The following is a 19,707-nucleotide window of genomic DNA, read 5'->3' on the forward strand; positions in this document are numbered from 1 at the left end:
CCTTCAAGTTCAAATAAACTGAACTCCTGTTAATTAGATAAGACCGTGTTTCATATATAGCATCCTTTTCAAAGGAATAAGAATTCAGCATAAGGAGGACGATAAGTTATAATTGTCTTCCTCAAGCTTCCTTCACTTCCACAGGCAATTTTGATATAGCAGAACCAAGCAATGGCACCTGACTAGGAAGAAAAATTCAATTATATATATTGAACAAAGAGACTTGGCAATATATCTTGGAAAATGATCGGTACGTTGTTCACAAACCAAGAACAATCAATCTCATTAATACGATTCATGAAAACTAAAACATAGGTTCCAATCTATCCTTTATTTTCGTGTACATAAAGGTCCATACACCAAATCGCATTACAAAGAAACAGAACTTATAAAACAAACTGCCGGCCAGAGCACATGGGTTGCGGAAGAGTTGCCGGAAAGGAATCATTTGGTGGTGAGGGATAAATGACAGGACGAGTTCAGGTGCTAGACTACGAGCCCCCCATGAAATAGATAGACGATGAAATGACCATCACGATATTAACGGTCGTATTTTGATCCTAATGTGGATCAGGAGAACTAAGAAGATAACGGAGATAATCCAAAACAGGTATATGGGGAAAATCCAGCCAAAGTTTATAGTACTCGCAACAATAGAATCGAGTCTTGATTTTTCATCCAAGACTGCTCTTATGCCCCACGCAAAGGCATAGTACATCAATAAAAGGGAGACCGAACTGAGCAACATTGCTACTGGCTGTACTATTCTCTGAGCAAAGGGCATGTTCTGAATTGCAGGCATGAAAAAGTAAATAAGCAATGAGGCAGCTGAGGAACCAAATGACAACGTATCATACATCAGAAATTTTTTGAAGTCTCTGCTTTTAACTAAATTTGCCTTCCCATGGCCGTCGTATCCACCAGGCACTTGGAAGGCTGCTGCGAAGGTGACAGTTGTAATGAGTGTCATTACCACTACATTGTATTTTTTCAATTCCTTAAAAAATACAATATTATTGGCTGCACCCGTTCCTCCCTGGACCTTTGCAGCAGGTTCTATCCTCTGTGACTTTATAAATTGTTCATTCTCAGCAATCTGCCCTTCCGTAGTCTGTTTCTCAACCTCTTGCTCCAAACTCAGTAAAACTTCGCCTCCAACCAGCCGCATTAACATGAGTCGTACTTCTGACTGCAAGTGATTAGAGGGAAACGTAACCTTTTTTTTTTTTTTTTGGTAGGAGAGTGAGGGAAACGTAACTGACAGATACCCAAAGTTGTAAATTAATTTCTATCTTGCAAGTTGGAACATGCACGGGTCCCTACGCGGTCACACCTATCTTATCAGCTTAATTGATATATTTATTTGCTAGATTTAATTTTGAACATTTTAATCTATACGTAAGGAGCTTGTGAGGGGTGGGGTTAAAATTTTCGAGAAAACACTTTATACGCATATATATTTACATTAAATTAAAGTAAAATTTTTATCTTATATAAGAAAAAAATAGCTTCTCTCACTAGCTATTTACTATAATGAGTTTATTTGACAAATCAATGTATATGGAGATGCTATATTATAAATTTCAATTAAAATTATTACACACTTTTTTTTTAATTGAAATTATGAGCTCAATAAATATATTTATAACAAGGTGATTGTAACAAATTAACACTACCCTACAACCTTAACATTTCCAACCGTTGTGCTATATATGAATCGCATAAAAAAAAAAAAAAATTGATTCAATTTTCAAATCACTTTTATATTGTCATATCAAATTGTAAATTTTATGGTAAATTTTTTAATATTTTAGCATCTTTCTTCAACAAAATATCATATCATCTTACTTTTACTTTGTTCTAAATTTAGAACCTAATAATTTTGGTCATTATTTAATAATATTTTATTATGATTGAATTTGTCTACAAGACTAAGCTTTACATACACGTGATGATGGCCTCTCTTTAGAGCATTCACATTCATTTATCCTAATTCTATCCCATTTTACCATTCAAAAAGTTACTTTATCAATTATACAATACAATTTTACAATTCCTCAATATCAAATCTTCTATTTTACCATACTACACATTAAAATAATATAAAAATAATAATATAAAAATATTTTTCAATTCTCTCTCTGATCTCTGTATCTCTTACTCTGTCAAACTTCTTTCAGTGACACCACCACCAGCGTCCACCTTCTCTCAATCACACTACCACCACCGTCCACCTTCTCTTAGTCACACCACCACCACCATCCACCTTCTCTCAATCACACCACCACCACCGTCCACCTTCTCTCAATCACACCACCACCACCGTCCACCTTCTCTCAGTCACACCACCACCACCGTCCACTTTCTCTCGGTCACACCACCACCGTCCACCATTCACCTTCTCAGTCACACCACCCACTTTTGCTAAGCAAAATCCATAGCAAAATCCAGAAACCAGAAACTAAAAATCATTCACAAATCAGAAACCATCGTTCTAAATCTAAATCAAAAATCAAAATCAAAACCAAAAACCCACTACCGACCCACGCCGCCGTTGCACCACTGACCCACGCCCACATCAGTCACAAACCCACCACCGCCAGAAACCCACACAACTCGCCGATCTCCACCGGTAAAAACCCAAATCACTCACCGATCTCCGATCTCCGATCCAAATCAAAATAAGAAACCCATGCCGCCGCTGCACCACCTGACCCATGCCCACATCAGTCACAAACCCACCGCCGCCAGAAACCCACTCCCACACAAATCACAACCCACCTAACCCACACAAACCACGCGACCCAACCGCCGTTGGGTAGCTCGATTTTGTTAAAGCTTGAAGGAAGCGGATTCGCCGCTAGGAAGCTTGAAGGAAGTTGATTTTGTCGATTTGAAGAGAGAGGGTCATCTACACATGCAAGAATGTCGGTTTGAAGAGGGTCATCGGAGCACCAATGCCTCGTTGGTTGAGTGAATCGGTAAAGGGATCGGAGCACCGATGCCTCGTCGGAGTCACTATCAGAGAGAGAGGGTCATCGGCGAGAGAGAGGGTCATCGGAGAGAGTCTTGGGTCTGAAGAGAGTAGAGAGCAAATGAGAAAGAGAGAAGGAAGAGAGAGAAAAAAAGAGAAAGAATGAGAGAGGAAAGAGAAATTCCCGAGTAAATAAACAGGAGGAAAGCATTAAAAAATTATATTTTTTTATCCCATTTAGCTACAGTACCATCTTACATTTACGATGGTACTGTAGCTATATTGCAAAAAAAATTTGGCCTTTTCCAATTTGCCATTTTCATTGCTGAGCAGTTTTTGAGTCTAAATGCCAAATGCAGCTTACATTTGGCATATACCACACTCACTGCTGATACTCTTAGTGTGTGTGTGTGTACACACACACACTCATTTGAGATGCACTTATAAGTCAACATATTACTTATTTTTCCTACTAGTTGTGGGTCCCACATGAGTCACATATTTGTTTCATTTAACTTTTGCTTATTTTTCATATTATTTGTGGGTTCCACGTGATTCACATACTTATTTTATTGAATTTTTATCTTTTATCCGTATTTTCAGTAAAAAAAAAAAAAAAAACTAGATAAACTGTTTTCAATTAGATAAGCTTATAGAAACCTCATAACGTACCTGCCACACTTTCCATCTCCCCGTACTCTCTCTCTGTCTATCAAGTACCCTGTCCGAGGTGACAGTGCTTTCTTCTTTTTTAAAAGTAAGTTCTTCAATACTCTTTCCCCTCCTTATCAGCTTTTTGTTTCTTTTGTTTCTTTTCCTTCCCATCTTCTCTTTTTCACTGTATCTTTCATCCTCGGCATAGTTAGTTTTCTCCACACCCCCTATTTTCAAAAAGAATGGGTAGATTTGCGTCCCTGGTGGATTCAAACGAAAAAATAGAGCAGTTTAAGGTTAAGTACAAAATTCCCTCGGATGTATCCATTAGGTATTGTAACGAGGAAGAGTATTATACAAAAAGAAAAACGGGGGAAGTTGTAATCCCGATGATTGCGTTCATCAAAAGGGGAATGAAAATCCCCATGGGAACTGTGACTAGGGATTATCTTAGGGCCTTTAGATTGGCTCCCACCCAGTGCGCCCCAAATGTCTTTAGGATCCTAGGTTCCATAGATGCTTTAAATGAGAAGATGAACCTAGGGCTCACTCACCACGACGTGAACTGGGTTTATAACCTCCATCACCTAAGCAAAAAAGATGAATATTACCTAAAGTCTAGACACCCAGAAGTCAGGCTAATTCAATGTCTGCCTGAATCAAATAAGGGCCTAAAAAATGACTTCCTGATCGTATCAGGAAATTGGCACGACGGCCTCCCCTGTCTGACAAGGGAAGGGACTCCAGGTGAAGTTTCTTTTACATACTATTATCTTTCGTCTTTTTACTTATTCTTACCCACTTTTACTTGGATAACTCTGCAGATCCACACGCAGCGGATCGTCATCCTAACCTTGTGGATTTCGGGCGGTTGGATAGGATCCTACAAGCCGAGATCTTCGTGCATACCGACGGCCAACTCCGTGCGGCTCATCTGATCCTCGGCTACACTCCAATATCTAAAGCTTTTCAGGCGCCGAAGTGCGTGATTAAAGCCCACGATCCTCGTCTTCCTCGGATTAGCGTTGCCGTTGAGGGTTTTCTGCTGCCGGGGAGGACTACCATTCCTCAAGGTACTTTGGTCACCCAACCAATCCAACCGCCACAGTTCGTTCTAGTTGGGATTCCCACAGTTCCTTTCTCCACAACATTAACCTCTGGTGAAGCTGCGTCTTCCCACCTTACTGTAAAGGAAGAAGAAGAAGAAGAAGTTGAGGTACCAGATTCCGAGGACGAGTTTGAGGTTTTTAATCAACTCTACTCTCCTGAAGATTCAACTTCCATCCTCGGCACTTCTGCCCAAATCTCAAAGGTTACTACTGAAGAACTTGACGATATGGGCATTCAACGAAAGATTAAGCCCAGCCTGAAAGATGTCCTTGAGGGCGCTGACAAGGACCCTAGAGTCCAAGAACCTCCAAAAGAGGTGCGCCCTCGGACTCAAGAAAAGGGTGCTGACAAACGCCCTGAAGCTAGGCTTCCTCCTCCTCCCCTATCTTCCCAAACTCAACGCACCAACATAGCTGATCTCAAAAGAAAAAGGGATCAGCCGAAAGGGAAGGAAATCGTGGAGGTAGGAAAGGGCTCTGTTTCCAAGGAGCCCGAGGTGGAAAAGGGTGGAAAGCAGGCCTGCACCATACAGACTAGGTCGGAAAGAAGAACCGACCAACAGGTGGCCGTGCGCGCCCCTGTATGGCTTCCTGACCTTTTTATGGACGACGAGGTCATTACCGTGGATGCGTCCATTAGAAATTCCGATGAAGGGACAGCTGCATGCGTCGCAGATGCTTTGGAGCAGGCACTGTTACTCCCCGAGGATATGATTGAGCTGAGAAAGAAAAGGGACCACACCGTCTTCATGACTTTGAAGAAGGAGCTTGCAATGGTGAGTTTTCTCTAAAACCATGGCTTTTGTTTTTATTTCCAATATATATCTATATGTTTAAGTTTTATATGTTTTGCTTGTAGGCCGTTCAATCTGCCCACAGGGCAGAAGAGATTGCCATCAACTCCTACAAGTCTCTGAGGGCCGAGGAATCCAGGCGTGAAACTGCCCAAAAGATCTCGGACCTTCACAAGAAGAAACTGCAGGAGGCCACAGCAAAATTGGTTTAGGCTGAGAGTGCTAAGGCGGGCTTAGAGGCTGATCTAAAAACGACGACTAAACAGGCCGAGGATCAGTGCCTAATGCTTCGCCAAGCCGAGGATAACCTCTTAGTAGCACGAAGGCTCGTAGAGGATCTCAAGAAAGATCTGAACGAGTCTGAGAAGGCCAAAGAGGAAGCCATCAAGGGCAAAGAAGAAGCCATTGAGGAGAAGAAAAAGGCTGAGAAAGCAAAGGAAGAGGCCGAGATCTCAAGGGACCAAGCCGAACAAGACGGTTATGATATAGGCGTGAAGGAGGTCACTGAAACCTTCAAGGCTCAGGTTCCCGAGGTATGTAGGCACTACTGCCTCCAAGTGTGGAATGAGGCACTTTCCCAAGCTGGGGTTGATGCCTCTTCCACTCTTTGGAAAGCAGAGAGTGTCTACTATCCTCCCGCAATTCGCGCCTCTTCCATTCCTGACGCTGCCCAAGAAGCTGCCCGGGGATCATCTGAGGATAAGGGGGGTGATTTGGCTGAAGACTCAACTCTTCCTGAAGATGCCCCTGAACAAGTTGACCCAGCACAAGAAAAGGTACTTGAAGACGTACAGCCCTCAAGTGAACTTCAGCAATCTTCAAAGGATGAGTTGGGTGATCAAGCTAATCCAATAACTTTGATAGATGATCCCAAAGGCAAAGGAATTGCCGTTAAGTCCTCGGCTCAACTTCCATCTCCTCAAGACCCCAAAGGCCCTCTGAAGATTAAGCTGAAACAGTGACTGCTTGTTGTCTTTCCTTTCTTTATTTCTAATTTATTTTGTCTCTAAGTGTAATACCTAAGTATAGGTGCAAAAGTACTATTTTGGAATCTAATATAAGAATGAATGTTGTTTTAGATGATTCTTACTTTTTTGCTTTATGTTGATCATATTGTTCAAAAAGTACAATCCTTTTGCTTTTCACCTAACTTAATAGCAACAACCTGGATTGAAATTGATACTCCAGGAATGTTTAATTATGCCGGGAACTGCATCTAAGTGATGCATTTAAGTAATTGATTCTTCACTTTGGATCTCTATTTGAACTATGTAAAAATAAGGCATCTGGTCTTTTAACTTAGGTATGTAAAGAGTTCATGTCTTGACAAACAAGAATAGAAATGTTAATTCTTCTCATATAATGATCCGAGGACCAGGCCTAACTTAGGTTTTGTTTAACACTTGGTAAAGAATATCAATTTAGTCGAGGTATGTGGTCCGAGGATCCAGGCATACCAAGGTTCAGGTTGATACTTGAATACATTGAAATGTTAATTTTCCCAAAGTAGATGATCCGAGGATCAGACGTAACTTAGGTGCTGTTTAACACTTAATAAAGAGTATCAATTTAGACAAGGTATGTGGTCCGAGGATCCAGGCATACCAAGCTTCAGCTTGATACTTGAATACGTTGAAATGTTAATTTTCCCAAAGTAGATGATCCGAGGATCAGACGTAACTTAGGTTCTGTTTAACACTTAATAAAGAGTATCAATTTAGACGAGGTATGTGGTCCGAGGATCCAGGCATACCAAGCTTCAGCTTGATACTTGAATACGTTGAAATGTTAATTTTCCCAAAGTAGATGATCCGAGAATCAGACGTAACTTAGGTTCTGTTTAACACTTAATAAAGAGTATCAATTTAGACGAGGTATGTGGTCCGAGGATCCAAGCATACCAAGCTTCAGCTTGATACTTGAATACGTTTAAATGTTAATTTTCCCAAAGTAGATGATCCGAGGATCAGACGTAACTTAGGTTCTGTTTAACACTTAATAAAGAGTATCAATTTAGACGAGGTATGTGGTCCGAGGATCCAGGCATACCAAGCTTCAGCTTGATATTTGAATACGTTGAAATGTTAATTTTCCCAAAGTAGATGATCCGAGGATCAGACGTAACTTAGGTTCTGTTTAACACTTTAATAAAGAGTATCAATTTAGACGAGGTATGTGGTGCGAGGATCCAGGCATACCAAGCTTCAGCTTGATATTTAGACGAACGAAGATAATGAATGTAATGTAGTTTACAACAAAAAACGGCCGAAGTGCCTTTTATTTAGTAATAATACCTTCGTAGATTATTTACATTCCAGGGACGTTGAACAACATGTTCGTCCAAATCTTCCAGATTGTAGGCTCCTATTCCTGCGACCGAAGTAATACGATAAGGTCCTTCCCAGTTGGACCCCAATTTTCCCCACGCAGGATTCTTCATCGTGCCCAAAACTTTCCTTAATACTAAGTCACCTGGTCCAAGAGGTCGAAGTTTCACATGAGAATCATACCCCTGCTTGAGCTTTTGTTGGTAATAAGCTAGTTGAACCATGGCGCTTTCTCGCCGTTCCTCAACTAAGTCTAAGTTTCTCATTAAGAGATCATCATTGCTATCTGGAATAAAGGAGCTTTTCTTCAGGGTTGGGAACCCAGTTTCTAAGGGTATTACTGCCTCGGCTCCATAAGTCATGGCGAAGGGTGTTTCACCTGTGGATCTTCGTGGTGTAGTTCGATACGTCCACAAGACATGTGGCAGTTCTTCCACCCACCTCCCCTTGGCGTCACCCAACCTCTTTTTAAGTCCGCTCACTATTACTTTATTGACAGCCTCGGCTTGCCCATTTCCTTGGGGATAAGCCGGAGTGGAATATCTATTCGTAATGCCCAGATCACAGCAGTATTTCCGAAAGGCTTTGCTATCAAATTGTAAACCGTTATCTGAAATGAGAGTATGAGGGATGCCGAACCTGGTAACGATATTCTTCCATACAAACTTTTTTGCTTCCGTGTCTCTGATGTTTGATAATGGCTCATCTTCAACCCATTTGGTGAAGTAATCTGTTCCCACGAGAAGCCACCGTCTGTTTCCCGTTGCTTTGGGGAAGGGTCCAACAATGTCCAAGCCCCATTGGGCAAAAGGTCATGGGCTAGATAGAGGATTCAGGACTCCACCTGGTTGATGTATATTTGGAGCGAACCTTTGACATTGGTCACATTTCTTTGCATAATCTTGCGCTTCTCTCTGCATATTTGGCCACCAATAGCCCTGAGTAATGGCCCTGTGAGCTAAAGACCTTCCTCCTGTGTGACTTCCGCAAATCCCTTCGTGTAACTCTTCCAAAAGTAGCTCTGTTGCCTCGGGGTGCATGCATAACAAATATGGTCCCGAAAAGGAACGTTTGTACAATTTTTGGTCCTCGGATAACCAGAAACGAGTGGCTTTCCTGCGAACTTTATCTGCTTCAGCTTTTTCTGCAGGCAGGATGTCATTTCTGAGAAATGTTACTATTTGATCCATCCAACTAGGCCCTGTCCTAATTTGAAGAATTTGAGTGGAGTTACCATCCGTCCCAGTGGGTTTCAACAGATCTTCAACGAGGATAACTCGTGGTAGACTTTGTGCCGAGGACGTTGCGAGTGTGGCTAATGAGTCGGCATGGGTATTGCCACATCTGGATACATGCAATAGTAGAAAAGACTCAAATTTAGATTGCATATACCTGACCTGGGTTAGGTATTCTCGCATTATGGAATCCCTTGCTTCCAGCTTCCCTTCTACTTGGCCTACCACCAATAGTGAATCCGAGAACATTTGCACCGTCTTTCCTCCCATTTTATGAACCATGTTCATCCCTGCGAGGACGGCTTCATACTTTGCTTCGTTGTTGGTGGCCGAGAATCCTATTCTCAAAGATTTCTCAAAAGTAATTCCTTCTGGGGATATCAAAACTAGTCCGACACCCGATCCCCTCTGATTTGCTGCTCCATCAACATGGACTTTCCATAATAGAGGCCCTTCACACGAAATCATGCCTACTGATTTTTTACCCATGCCTTCTTGATAGTCTTCTAACGAAGGCTCAGCAAATTCCGCCACAAGGTCCGCGATGACCTGTCCCTTTATAGAGGTGCGAGGCATATACTTGATATCGAAAGCTCCTAGGACAGTTCCCCATTTGGCAATTCTTCCCATATAATCTGCACTTCGCAGAATTGATTTAAGAGGGAGTTGTGTAAGAACAACAACCGTATGAGACTGGAAGTAATGGGGAAGTCTTCGTGTAGCATGTACCACCGCCAAGATAGCTTTTTCCAGTGGCAAATAACTCAGCTCAGCCTCATGCAGAGATTTGCTTACATAATAAACCGGTCTCTGGATGTTATTGTCATCTCGGATAAGAACCAAACTAACTGCATGGTTAGCCACCGCAATATATGCAAACAGAACCTCATCAACCTCTGGTCGAGACATAACTGGTGGTCACGAGAGATATTCTTTTAGCTGTTGGAAAGCCACCGCGCACTCCTCGGTCCATTCAAAACCCTTCCATTTATTTAATAATTGAAAGAAAGGTCTGCATCTGTCCGCGGACCGAGATATAAATCGGTTGAGAGCAGCAGTCATACCTGTTAGCCTTTGCACTTCTTTAGGATTCCGAGGTGGGTGTAAGCTGTTTATTGCCTTAACCTGCGCATGATTCACTTCAATTCCCCGGAAAGTCACCATATATCCTAGAAACTTGCCCGATCCCACACCGAAAGAGCATTTAGAGGCATTGAGCCGCAATTTATACTCTCTTAGCTTCTGAAAAGTGTTGCTCAGATCTTCCAGATGTGCAGAAACTTCTTTACTCTTTACCACCATATCGTCCACGTATACCTCAATAGTTTTTCCTAGCTGTGCCTCAAACATTCTCGTCATCATCCTTTGGTAGGTAGCCCCTGCGTTTTTCAAACCAAAAGGCATTACCTTATAATGATAATTTCCCGTAGGAGTGACGAATGCAGTCTTCTCTTGGTCCTCAACGGCTAAAGGTATCTGGTGATAACCTTGGAAAGCATCAAGAAAACTCATCCGAGGATGTCCAACAGTAGCGTCAACCAATTGATCAATCCGAGGCATTGGGAATGAGTCCTTCGGGCAAGCTTTGTTTAAATCTGTGAAGTCTACACAAACTCTCCATTTCCCATTCTTCTTTTTCACCACCACCGTATGGGCTAACCATTCAGGATAAAACACTTCTTTGATAGTACCTGCCTCTTTGAGTTTGAGCACTTCCTCTTTTACGGCTTCGGAATGTTCTTTTGAGGACCTCCGAGGTGGTTGCCTTCTCGGCACTACAGTTGGATTGACCCTTAAATGATGACATATGAAGTTCGGATCAACCCCAGGGGCCTCATACGCGTTCCAAGCAAATACATCCATATTTTTCTTTAAAAATAGAATTAGCTCTGTCTTCTCTTCCTGCGGCAATTGAACTCCAACCTGGAAGAACTTCTCAGGATCATTGTCTATGAGAATTTTCTCCAATTCTTCACATACTGCTTCATCTACCTCGGCTGTGGGAAGAGACTTTGATTGCTATGCTTCCCCGTTAGCCGAGGCCGGGGAGTCTGGTTCTGGCCGACGCAGAATTGCAGCCGTGACACACTGTCGAGCCACAGACTGACTCCCAAGTAATTCCACCACCTGGTCTCTAGAATGAAATTTGACTTTGACATGCAAGGTTGAGGAAACAGCCCCTAACGCATGCAGCCAAGGTCTCGCCACAATAGCCGTATATGGAGAATAAGCATCGACCACGATGAAATCTACGTCTACCACCTCCGGACCTGATTGCACAGGCAGTCTAATTTGTCCCTTCGGAACGACAGCTCTCCCTTCGAAGCTTATCAAGGGTGAGTCATATGGCATAAGATCTTCAACTCTTAATTTCAAGCCTCTAAATAGGTCAGGGTACATGATATCTGCACCACTACCTTGATCAACCATTACTCTCTTTACATCATAGTTCCCTATTCTGAGGGTTACTACTAAGGCATCATCATGAGGCTGGATGGTCCCCATCTTGTCCTCTTCAGAGAAACCTAGGACTGGCAGGATACTTGCCTTAATCCTCTTCGGCTGATCCCGTGACTCCTCGGCCAATGTTCGAGCCACTGACATTACCCTGAAAGGAGCTGAGCCAGTCCTACCAGGTGCTGCAAAAATGACATTGATAGTACCTAGAGGAGGTCTCGATGAAGGACCGTCGTGGTTTGCCACTCCTGATTGGTTTCCTCGTCCGTTGAGTTGGTACAGAAACTGCTTCAGCTTTCCCTCCTTAACCAATTGTTCCAAATGATTCCATAAAGTACGACAATCCTCGGTGGTATGACCTCTCTCCTGGTGATAATGGCAATGGAGATTTTGGTTGCGTCTCAAAGGGTCCCCTGCCATTTTATTTGGCCATTTGAAAAAAGGCTCATGCCTTATTTTCTCCAACAACTGCTGCACCGGCTCCCTGAAGACGGTGTTGACCACTTGTGGGGGTATGTGACCAGCCTGCCTGGAAAAATCCCGCGCAGGCCTATTGTTGTTGTATCTGTCTGACCTGAAATCCCTCCTTTCTTGTGGGATAACCTTCGTCTTGCCTTTTCCCTGCTGCTGATCTTCCTCAACCCTTTTGTACTCGTCAATGCGATCCATCAGTCGACGTACGCTTCTGACAGGTTTCTTTGTTAAGGATTTCCTCAAGTCATGCTCCGTCGGTAGGCCGACCTTGAAGGTCCTTATTGCTACATTGTCAAAGTCTCCGTCAATTTCGTTGAACATTTCCCAGTACCTGTCCGAATACATTTTCAGGGTTTCCCCTTCTCTCATGGCCATGGATAGTAAAAAATCCAATGGACGAGGAACTCTACTGCACGTGATAAAGCGAGAACCGAATGCTCTAGTAAGCTCTTTGAAAGAATCAATGGAGCCTGCCCTTAAGCCGTCAAACCATCTCATGGCTACGGGCCCTAGGCTAGAAGGAAAAATTTTGCATAACAAAGTTTCATTCCTGGAATGCACTGCCATTCTCTGGCTGAAATGGCTTACGTGCTCCACAGGATCCATCCGACCATTGTAAAGAGTGAAGGCCGGTTGTGTGAAGCGCCGAGGTAACCTCCCTTCTTCCAATCTGCGCGCGAAGGGTGACCTGGAGATTTGGTGTAACGCTCTTCCCATTGCGTCATTTCCTAAGCCCCTAGGGGGGTAGTCTCCGCCACGCCTCCCATGCAGATTGTCTTCTTCGGATGAGACACATTCACCTGGGGGAGTTCTGGATCTCCGCCCGTAATTGTCATCCTCGGATCCCTCCGAAGAGGGGTCAGAGACCGGAGGAGTTCTCCTTCTCCTTTCGTGACGCAATCTCCTCTTTAGGCCGTCAATCTCCTTCTGCATGGCCCTGGCATTTCTTTCGTAAGGAACTCTGCTTCCTCCTTGCGAATGACTGGCACTTCTGATGGTGTGTGTAGTATGTACACTTCCTTCTCGGTTCTCTCCATGATCAGGATGCAAGGAGTGATCCTCACGCTGGGAGCCCACGGACTCCGCGCTGCGTTGTGGTTCTGATCCTACCATGATGTCCTAAACTTCCCTAAAGACTAAATTCCCACAGACGGCGCCAATTGTAAGGACACAATTCAAATTCCCAAACCACGACTGGGAGGAAAATGGGCTTGAAAGGCCTTTCTTCACAATGAATTTGTAGAGGATGGGTTTGTAATTTAGATTTCAAGGATGGTTTAGACAATTACAAAAAGAACGGGCTTTGGGCCCAATGGAACAAACAACGAATAGTTTGCAAAGAGTAAGACTGAGAAATCGTACTCGGATGGTTTATAATAATATTTCTCAAGCTCGGATACAAGCGTTCATTATCATTTTCTATTGACTCTATCTCTTTTACTCCAAAAGTCCCCCTTCTCTTCGTATGCCTTCCCTCCTATTTATACTCTTTTCTTTCCCTTCATCACCTTCCACTTTTTGGTTGCAATCCTCATTTTCGGATACTTGTCCCATCCATTTTTTCCTAAAGCCCGCTAGGATTGGGGACCAAGTTCCAAGCTCTATGCTCAGGTCCCATCCTTCCATCTATACAGTTAGCGTATCAATTACAGAGCTTTTAATGTATGGGCGGTGGTAGCAGCTTTATTTTTAGACATTCCACCGCTCTTTCTATTGTCCTCCACGTATACTGTGTATCCTCATAGTTGTAGGACTCTTTATAATATAACGCAGGGACACTAAACTTCTCTTCCTATGTCCTCGGCATAGTAATCCGAGGAAAAATCTACTCCTCGGACGTATTTGGATATTTAAATAGTCCACGATCATTTTGATGTCTACGGATTTGGGTTTCCAGCCCAAAATACTTCGTTGGGCCATCCTTCATAAATTACTGGGCCTAATACCCCTACAAGTTTCATTCATAGTAACCATACATATAGTTTGTTTGAACTTAGAAGCATGTAGTTAAATGGTTAAATTTATCATTTTCAATAACTAAAACTTTTAAGAGAATTGATAATTTAGAACTACATGATTAAATTTATTATTTTTTGATAATTTAAAATTTTGCAAAATTTGATAATTAAACATAGTTTTACGAGACTTACCATTATTTCAATCCACCAAGGTACCCCCACTTCAATCCACCAAAGCGGCTTATCTAATTGAAGAATGTCAGCAAAGATCTTCCCTTCCTTGTTCGTAGCCCTTTTTTCAACTCGCGTATCACCTGCAAGCAATTTCAATACATCGTATCTCCTTTTGATGGCAGCAAGATGCATAGCCGTATTTCCTTCGTCATTTTCTTGCTCATTTATGAGATCCCGAAAAGCTAAAGATGAGAGCAATATTTTCACTGCCTTTGTCCTTCCACTCTCCGCCGCAAGATGAAGAGCTGTCCTACCTCTGTTATCTAACAATTCACAGGTATATGGAAATTTTTCAATGATTGCGCTCATCACATCACAATGTCCTTTCATGGCTGAAATGTGAAGAGCAGACATGCCCTGAATGTCCCGCTCGTAAGCAAGGGAAATATTATTATTTTCCAAAAATAGTTTGACAACTTCGAAATTGCCATAACATGCAGCATAATGCAGAGGAGTCCAGCCAAAGTCATCAGCTTTCATAATTGCGTTCGGAAATTTGTCCAACATCTTGCGCACAAAATCTACAGAGGACAGAGAATCATGTTGTTAAGAATTAGCTATAACCATCCCAAAGCCTAGGCTCATAGACAATATCTTGTTTTTAGAGGATGAGAGGTGAGAACCTCGAGTCTACTCAAATATAATTTTCATTCATTTCTGTAATTCCCCATCCATTCCTTTTAGGAACTGGTGGGTTCCTAACACAAAGATAAGGTAAAGATAAGGGCAACCCCATCATCAGTTTATGCAAAATTCTGGTCTATTTTGCAAGAAAAAACGTTTTTTTTTTTTTTTTTTTTTTTTTTTTTTTTTTTTCTATTTTACGCATCCACTTTTTCAAAACATCCCGTCAATTTATCTATTCTATCATCTATTTTATTTAAATAATAATATTTTTTTAATTTTTTATTATATCAAACAAATCACAACCCACATGGCCCACCCACCTATTTCTTTCTTTGTTGTGAGTGAGTGAGAAAAAGACAGATGAGAGAGCAAGATGAAGGGGAGATCTAGAGAGAAAAAAAAGATTGAAAAAATCATTTGCATATGAACATAAAACTGTGCATATATTTTTACAAGTTCTGTATATTTGCATATTTTTACAAGTATTAACGTAGGTATTTTTTGAATTAAAATGTGCAAAAATTAAGCACTTTTTGTGTTTTGCAAATTTTTACAACCATTGATGTGGTTGCTCTAAGAATTGCAACTCGTTTTAATCTAATTAGTTTCTAGCCCAAATCCGATCTAGTTTGAAATCCTAATAGATCAAATCTAAATCCAATTGAATTGACTCGTTTGTCAAGACTCAAGTCTGTCTATATTATAACAGAAACATAGAAAAACCTTGTAACAGTATGATAGAACAAAAAGAGAGAGAGTATATATCCCTAAGGGAGATGGATTACCTGCTCCGGTAATGTGGAGTTTGCGTGTTTGCGGGGGTGGGGATCCAAAAATGTTCAAGCAGGTTTGTATATTCTGCCACCAATCTTTGGGAATGGTTTTAAACCGACTTTCTGTATGAAATAGCCAAGAATAGCTGATGTTACCCGAAAACAAAACATTAAAGTAACTAACGCTAGTGTATATAGGAGAGGAAAGTATTGCAAGTTTTCTCATACCATCATAAAATATCAACTTTGTTAATGACAGATTTGGCTTCCTATTTTCATAATTTGGTGTGTGCCAGTGGTTTTTTCTTTCTTTATATGGCGTGTGAGGGTAATTACAACAGAATAGACAAATTTATATTAATTTTTTTAGTCAACGAAAAATAAGAGAAATTAAACTTTATCCCTTAAACTATACACATTTTATACTTACCCACTAAACTATGATAATGCATATTTACCCTCCTAAACTATACCATTTTTTTTATATTTACTCTCCCAAACTATAGAATCCATATTTTACCCCTTTAAACTATTTCCATTTTACATTTACCCCATAAATTATGAAAATGTATACTTACTTCCCTAAAATATTATTTATAGGATGAAGTGTAAAGTGTTATACAAGTAATATTTTAGGAGGTAAGTGTACATTTTCATAGTTTAGGGGACAAACGTTATGTAGATAATAGTTTAAAAGTGTAAAATATAATTTTCCTCGAAAAATAACACATAAAAGGACATTTATAGTGGAAAGGCATACATTACGTCCAAAACTAGGAAGTTGAATATTACTCCAAGACACAAGTTAGGAGTATTCACATCAATGCTTATGCAATAATAAAAATAAAAAAGTATCACATTTTAGTTAACAAAGTTAAAAATTCACTCACATTAGTTCATAGAAAGCTATGTAAAAATACATGGTTATTACAGTAATTGTGTAAAAATATATAGTTCTTTTATTTTTTATTTTTACATATCTCAAGGATGGAAGAAGAGAGTAAATGGTGGTTGTTTTGCAACAAAACAAAAACAATTAAAAAATCAAAAAGAAAATTGATATTTTAATAAAATATATTGTAAAATAAATAATTTGACGTGAAGTGTTTTGATTAGTATATAAAATAGAAAAAACTAGCTAAGTTCTTATGCTAAAATATATAAAAAAAAATTTGCATGAACTGATGTGAATGCTCAACACATTATAGAGCATTCACATCAGCTTGTGCAAAAATTCATGTCTATTTTAATATAAGAATTTACTTTTTCTATTTTATATAATCACTTTTAAAAAAACACTTACATCAAATTATTTATTTATTTTACACTATATTTTATTAAAATATTTTTTTTTTAAATTTCAATAGATCTCAATATGAGTAAAGAAATATTAAAAATAGATTTGCATATGAATAGTATTTGTGTATATTTATAAGGTTATTGTAGCTCATGACATCTTATCTTACAAAAGTTTACATAAACTTATGTGAGTATTTTTGAGGTTGCCAGTCGAAAATTTATTATATATGGACTCACGTGGATACACAAAAGAACATAAACTAAATTTTGGCAAAAAATTTAAAAAAGTGTATATATATATATATATATATATATATATGGCAAAAGAAAACGTCTAGGGAGACATAGTGCTGGTTTGGATCCAGCTTATTATGGGCTGCGTCTGTGTTTTGTTTTTTTTTTTTTTTTTTTCTTCTGCTGCGGGGGCAAGCGTGCAGTGCGCGCACTGTTCATGTACGTTTTTAGCAATTTTTTATTAAAAATGGATCCCGCAATACTATTTACACATTTAAAAATTATTTTGCTACAATATTTTCAGTTTTCAGTTTTCAGCAATAAGTTCTATCCAAACGGATCCATAGTTGAAGATATATACTCACTAATTTCTACGCGAATGACTGCAGCATGCAAGACATTCATGTTGTTCCTTCCCTCGTCGGAGCATTCTTGAATTTCTAAGATACGAAGGGCAATTTTAAAAAATCCTCGATCCACTGCCAGGAAGAGTGGGGATTCGCCAGCATCATTTGTAATTGAAGTCAACTTTGGGTCTTCCGTAATTAGCAACACCACAATGTCATAATGACCGTGTTTTACAGCAAGATGCAGTGCTGTGTTCTGCTCCACATTTTTCGCTCTTAGAAGCAACCGTTTCACTTCAGCTTCTTGGTCTCTGCTTGCACGAGTTATTAGAAGCTCTGACATAGATAAATGTCCTAAGCTGACAGCAATATGCAGTGCTGTGTTGCCTTTGAAATTTGTTGTATACAAAGGTGAATGTGGCGAAAGCGAATTGAGGACAATTTCCATAATCTGAACCTCCCCAGATTTTGCTGCCGCGTGAAGAATAGTATTGCCCCTGCAGGGTGTCCACTGATCAAGACTTATTAAAACCCCATCCCCAATTTCTCCACTGAATCTGTTAATATTCCCAGAAATTGCAGCATCGAACAGTTCAACAGCATTCATTGCTAGTTTCTTCGAATCTAACCAGTGGCTTTGTTTCACAAAGATAGCTAGAATCTGTAGTCTGTATCAATGGCGCAGCCAAGAATTTCGGTCAAGGGGCAAAATTAAAAAGTCGAAATTGAAAGTAATAAATTAATCTAAAAAACATTAATCAATATTAATAATAAAGTAAATAACCAACTATATATGTTAGTGTAATTCTCATAAGCAATCTAACATAAAATGTAAATTTTTATTTTTATTTTTATATTTAGTTTAATTTACTCAACTGTCCTGACAATTTTCGTACTTTAAAAACTGCATGATTTTTGTACACTCAATCATTTTAAATATATTTTTATCAATATATTTGAATAAACAATCATTTATCTATTAATCTCCCATTTGATTATGTAATCAATTATTGATTATATTTATGGTTGAAAAAAATTCTTTCAACAATAACTGTAACAACTAGTAAGATCAATGTCAAAAACACTAACAAGTAAAACAATTGATATAACATCATTTTTTATCTCTATCATTATTTTAATGGATATAAACATCATTTTTTATCTCTACCATTATTTTAATTTGGAGTGTAGGTAAGAGAAGCTGCTTTGAGAATTGAAAAAAAAAAAAAAATTATTTGTCCTTTCATGCAGGGGCAAATAAGATATTTTTGTACAATATAGTAGAATTATTAAAGAAATTTTTGAAAGTTCAGATAATCACCTGCGCCACCACCACCACTACTAATCGTTGGCCTCTCCTTTCTCTCTTTGTCTTTATTTCTACTTTTCCTTTCTCTGTTTTTGGTTGTATCTAGGTTGCTTTGGTGACTGGGTTCAATTTGGAATGTCAAAAAGTTTTGACAATTTGGCTTCAGTTTGAAACTTGGGACATTTGAGTGGATGTTTTGTAGATCTGGTAGAAAAGAGATGACAAAATCAAGTTGAAAATGTTGGTAAAAGAGAGAAAGAGAAAATAACTTTAAAAAGGTATTTCGGCCTTGTAAAATGTGCGATTCTTTAATGATCTACCGACACTTTAACTTTTGTCTTACCTAGTTTTTTTCTACTCTCAAAAAGTAACAATAGTTTATTAATAAAAAAATCAATTTTAACAAGTGCTGAATAGCACCGTTAACAAAAACCTTAGTTATATTTAACTTTTAGTTTTGTTGATATTTGAGTACCACAGCAGCCCTTGACTTCGTCAATTCACCTGTAGTCTCTATGATGTCTACAGGACCGATTGCCCATCAAATCAAACTCAACCCCACTAAATCGGATTTTAAGAAGGGGCGGAGATCCATTAGAATCCAAGGTAGATCTCACCATGTCTACTCAGATCTATGGAGATGTCTGTAGATCAATAAAGATGCTGGATCTGGTCAAGTTTTTGTCGTATTTATGAGTTTTTATCATTGTGAAAAACCTTAGTTATATTTAACTTTTAGTTTTGTTGATATTTGTGTACCACAGCAGCCCTTCACTTCACCGATTCACCTGTAGTCTCTATGATGTCTACAGGACGGATTGCCCATCAAATCAAACTGAACCCCACTAAATTGGATTTTAAGGAGGGGCGGAGATCCATTAGAATCCAAGGTAGATCTCACC

The 19,707-nt window shown here is 39.7% G+C and overlaps 1 protein-coding gene across 1 annotated transcript; it reads right to left on the minus strand.

The window, feature by feature from the left end:
* Nucleotides 1–351: 351 nt before the first annotated feature.
* On the minus strand, nt 352–19,015 carry LOC142622435 (uncharacterized). The gene is made up of 5 exons (XM_075795899.1): nt 18,818–19,015; nt 17,515–18,164; nt 15,629–15,739; nt 14,175–14,737; nt 352–1,189 (listed from the first exon to the last, which is right to left on the minus strand). Exons 2-5 carry the CDS (start codon nt 18,101–18,103, stop codon nt 533–535), a joined length of 1,920 nt encoding a protein of 639 aa, XP_075652014.1. The 5' UTR covers nt 18,104–18,164; nt 18,818–19,015; the 3' UTR covers nt 352–532.
* Between the last annotated feature and the right edge of the window lie 692 nt (nt 19,016–19,707).

This window comes from Castanea sativa, chromosome 1, assembly GCF_040712315.1.
Source record: "Castanea sativa cultivar Marrone di Chiusa Pesio chromosome 1, ASM4071231v1".
Classification (NCBI taxonomy): domain Eukaryota; kingdom Viridiplantae; phylum Streptophyta; class Magnoliopsida; order Fagales; family Fagaceae; genus Castanea; species Castanea sativa.

What these genes read in the sequence shown, in the direction of transcription:
- LOC142622435 (XM_075795899.1), bottom strand. Translation starts at nt 18,103, where the DNA reads ATGAATGCTGTTGAACTGTTCGATGCTGCAATTTCTGGGAATATTAAC. An exon ending in ACTCCACATTACCGGAGCAG is followed by an intron (nt 14,738 to 15,628) that starts GTAATCCATCTC and finishes TGTCCTCTGTAG; the next exon opens with ATTTTGTGCGCAAGATGTTG. An exon ending in CTTGGTGGATTGAAATAATG is followed by an intron (nt 1,190 to 14,174) that starts GTAAGTCTCGTA and finishes AATCACTTGCAG; the next exon opens with TCAGAAGTACGACTCATGTT.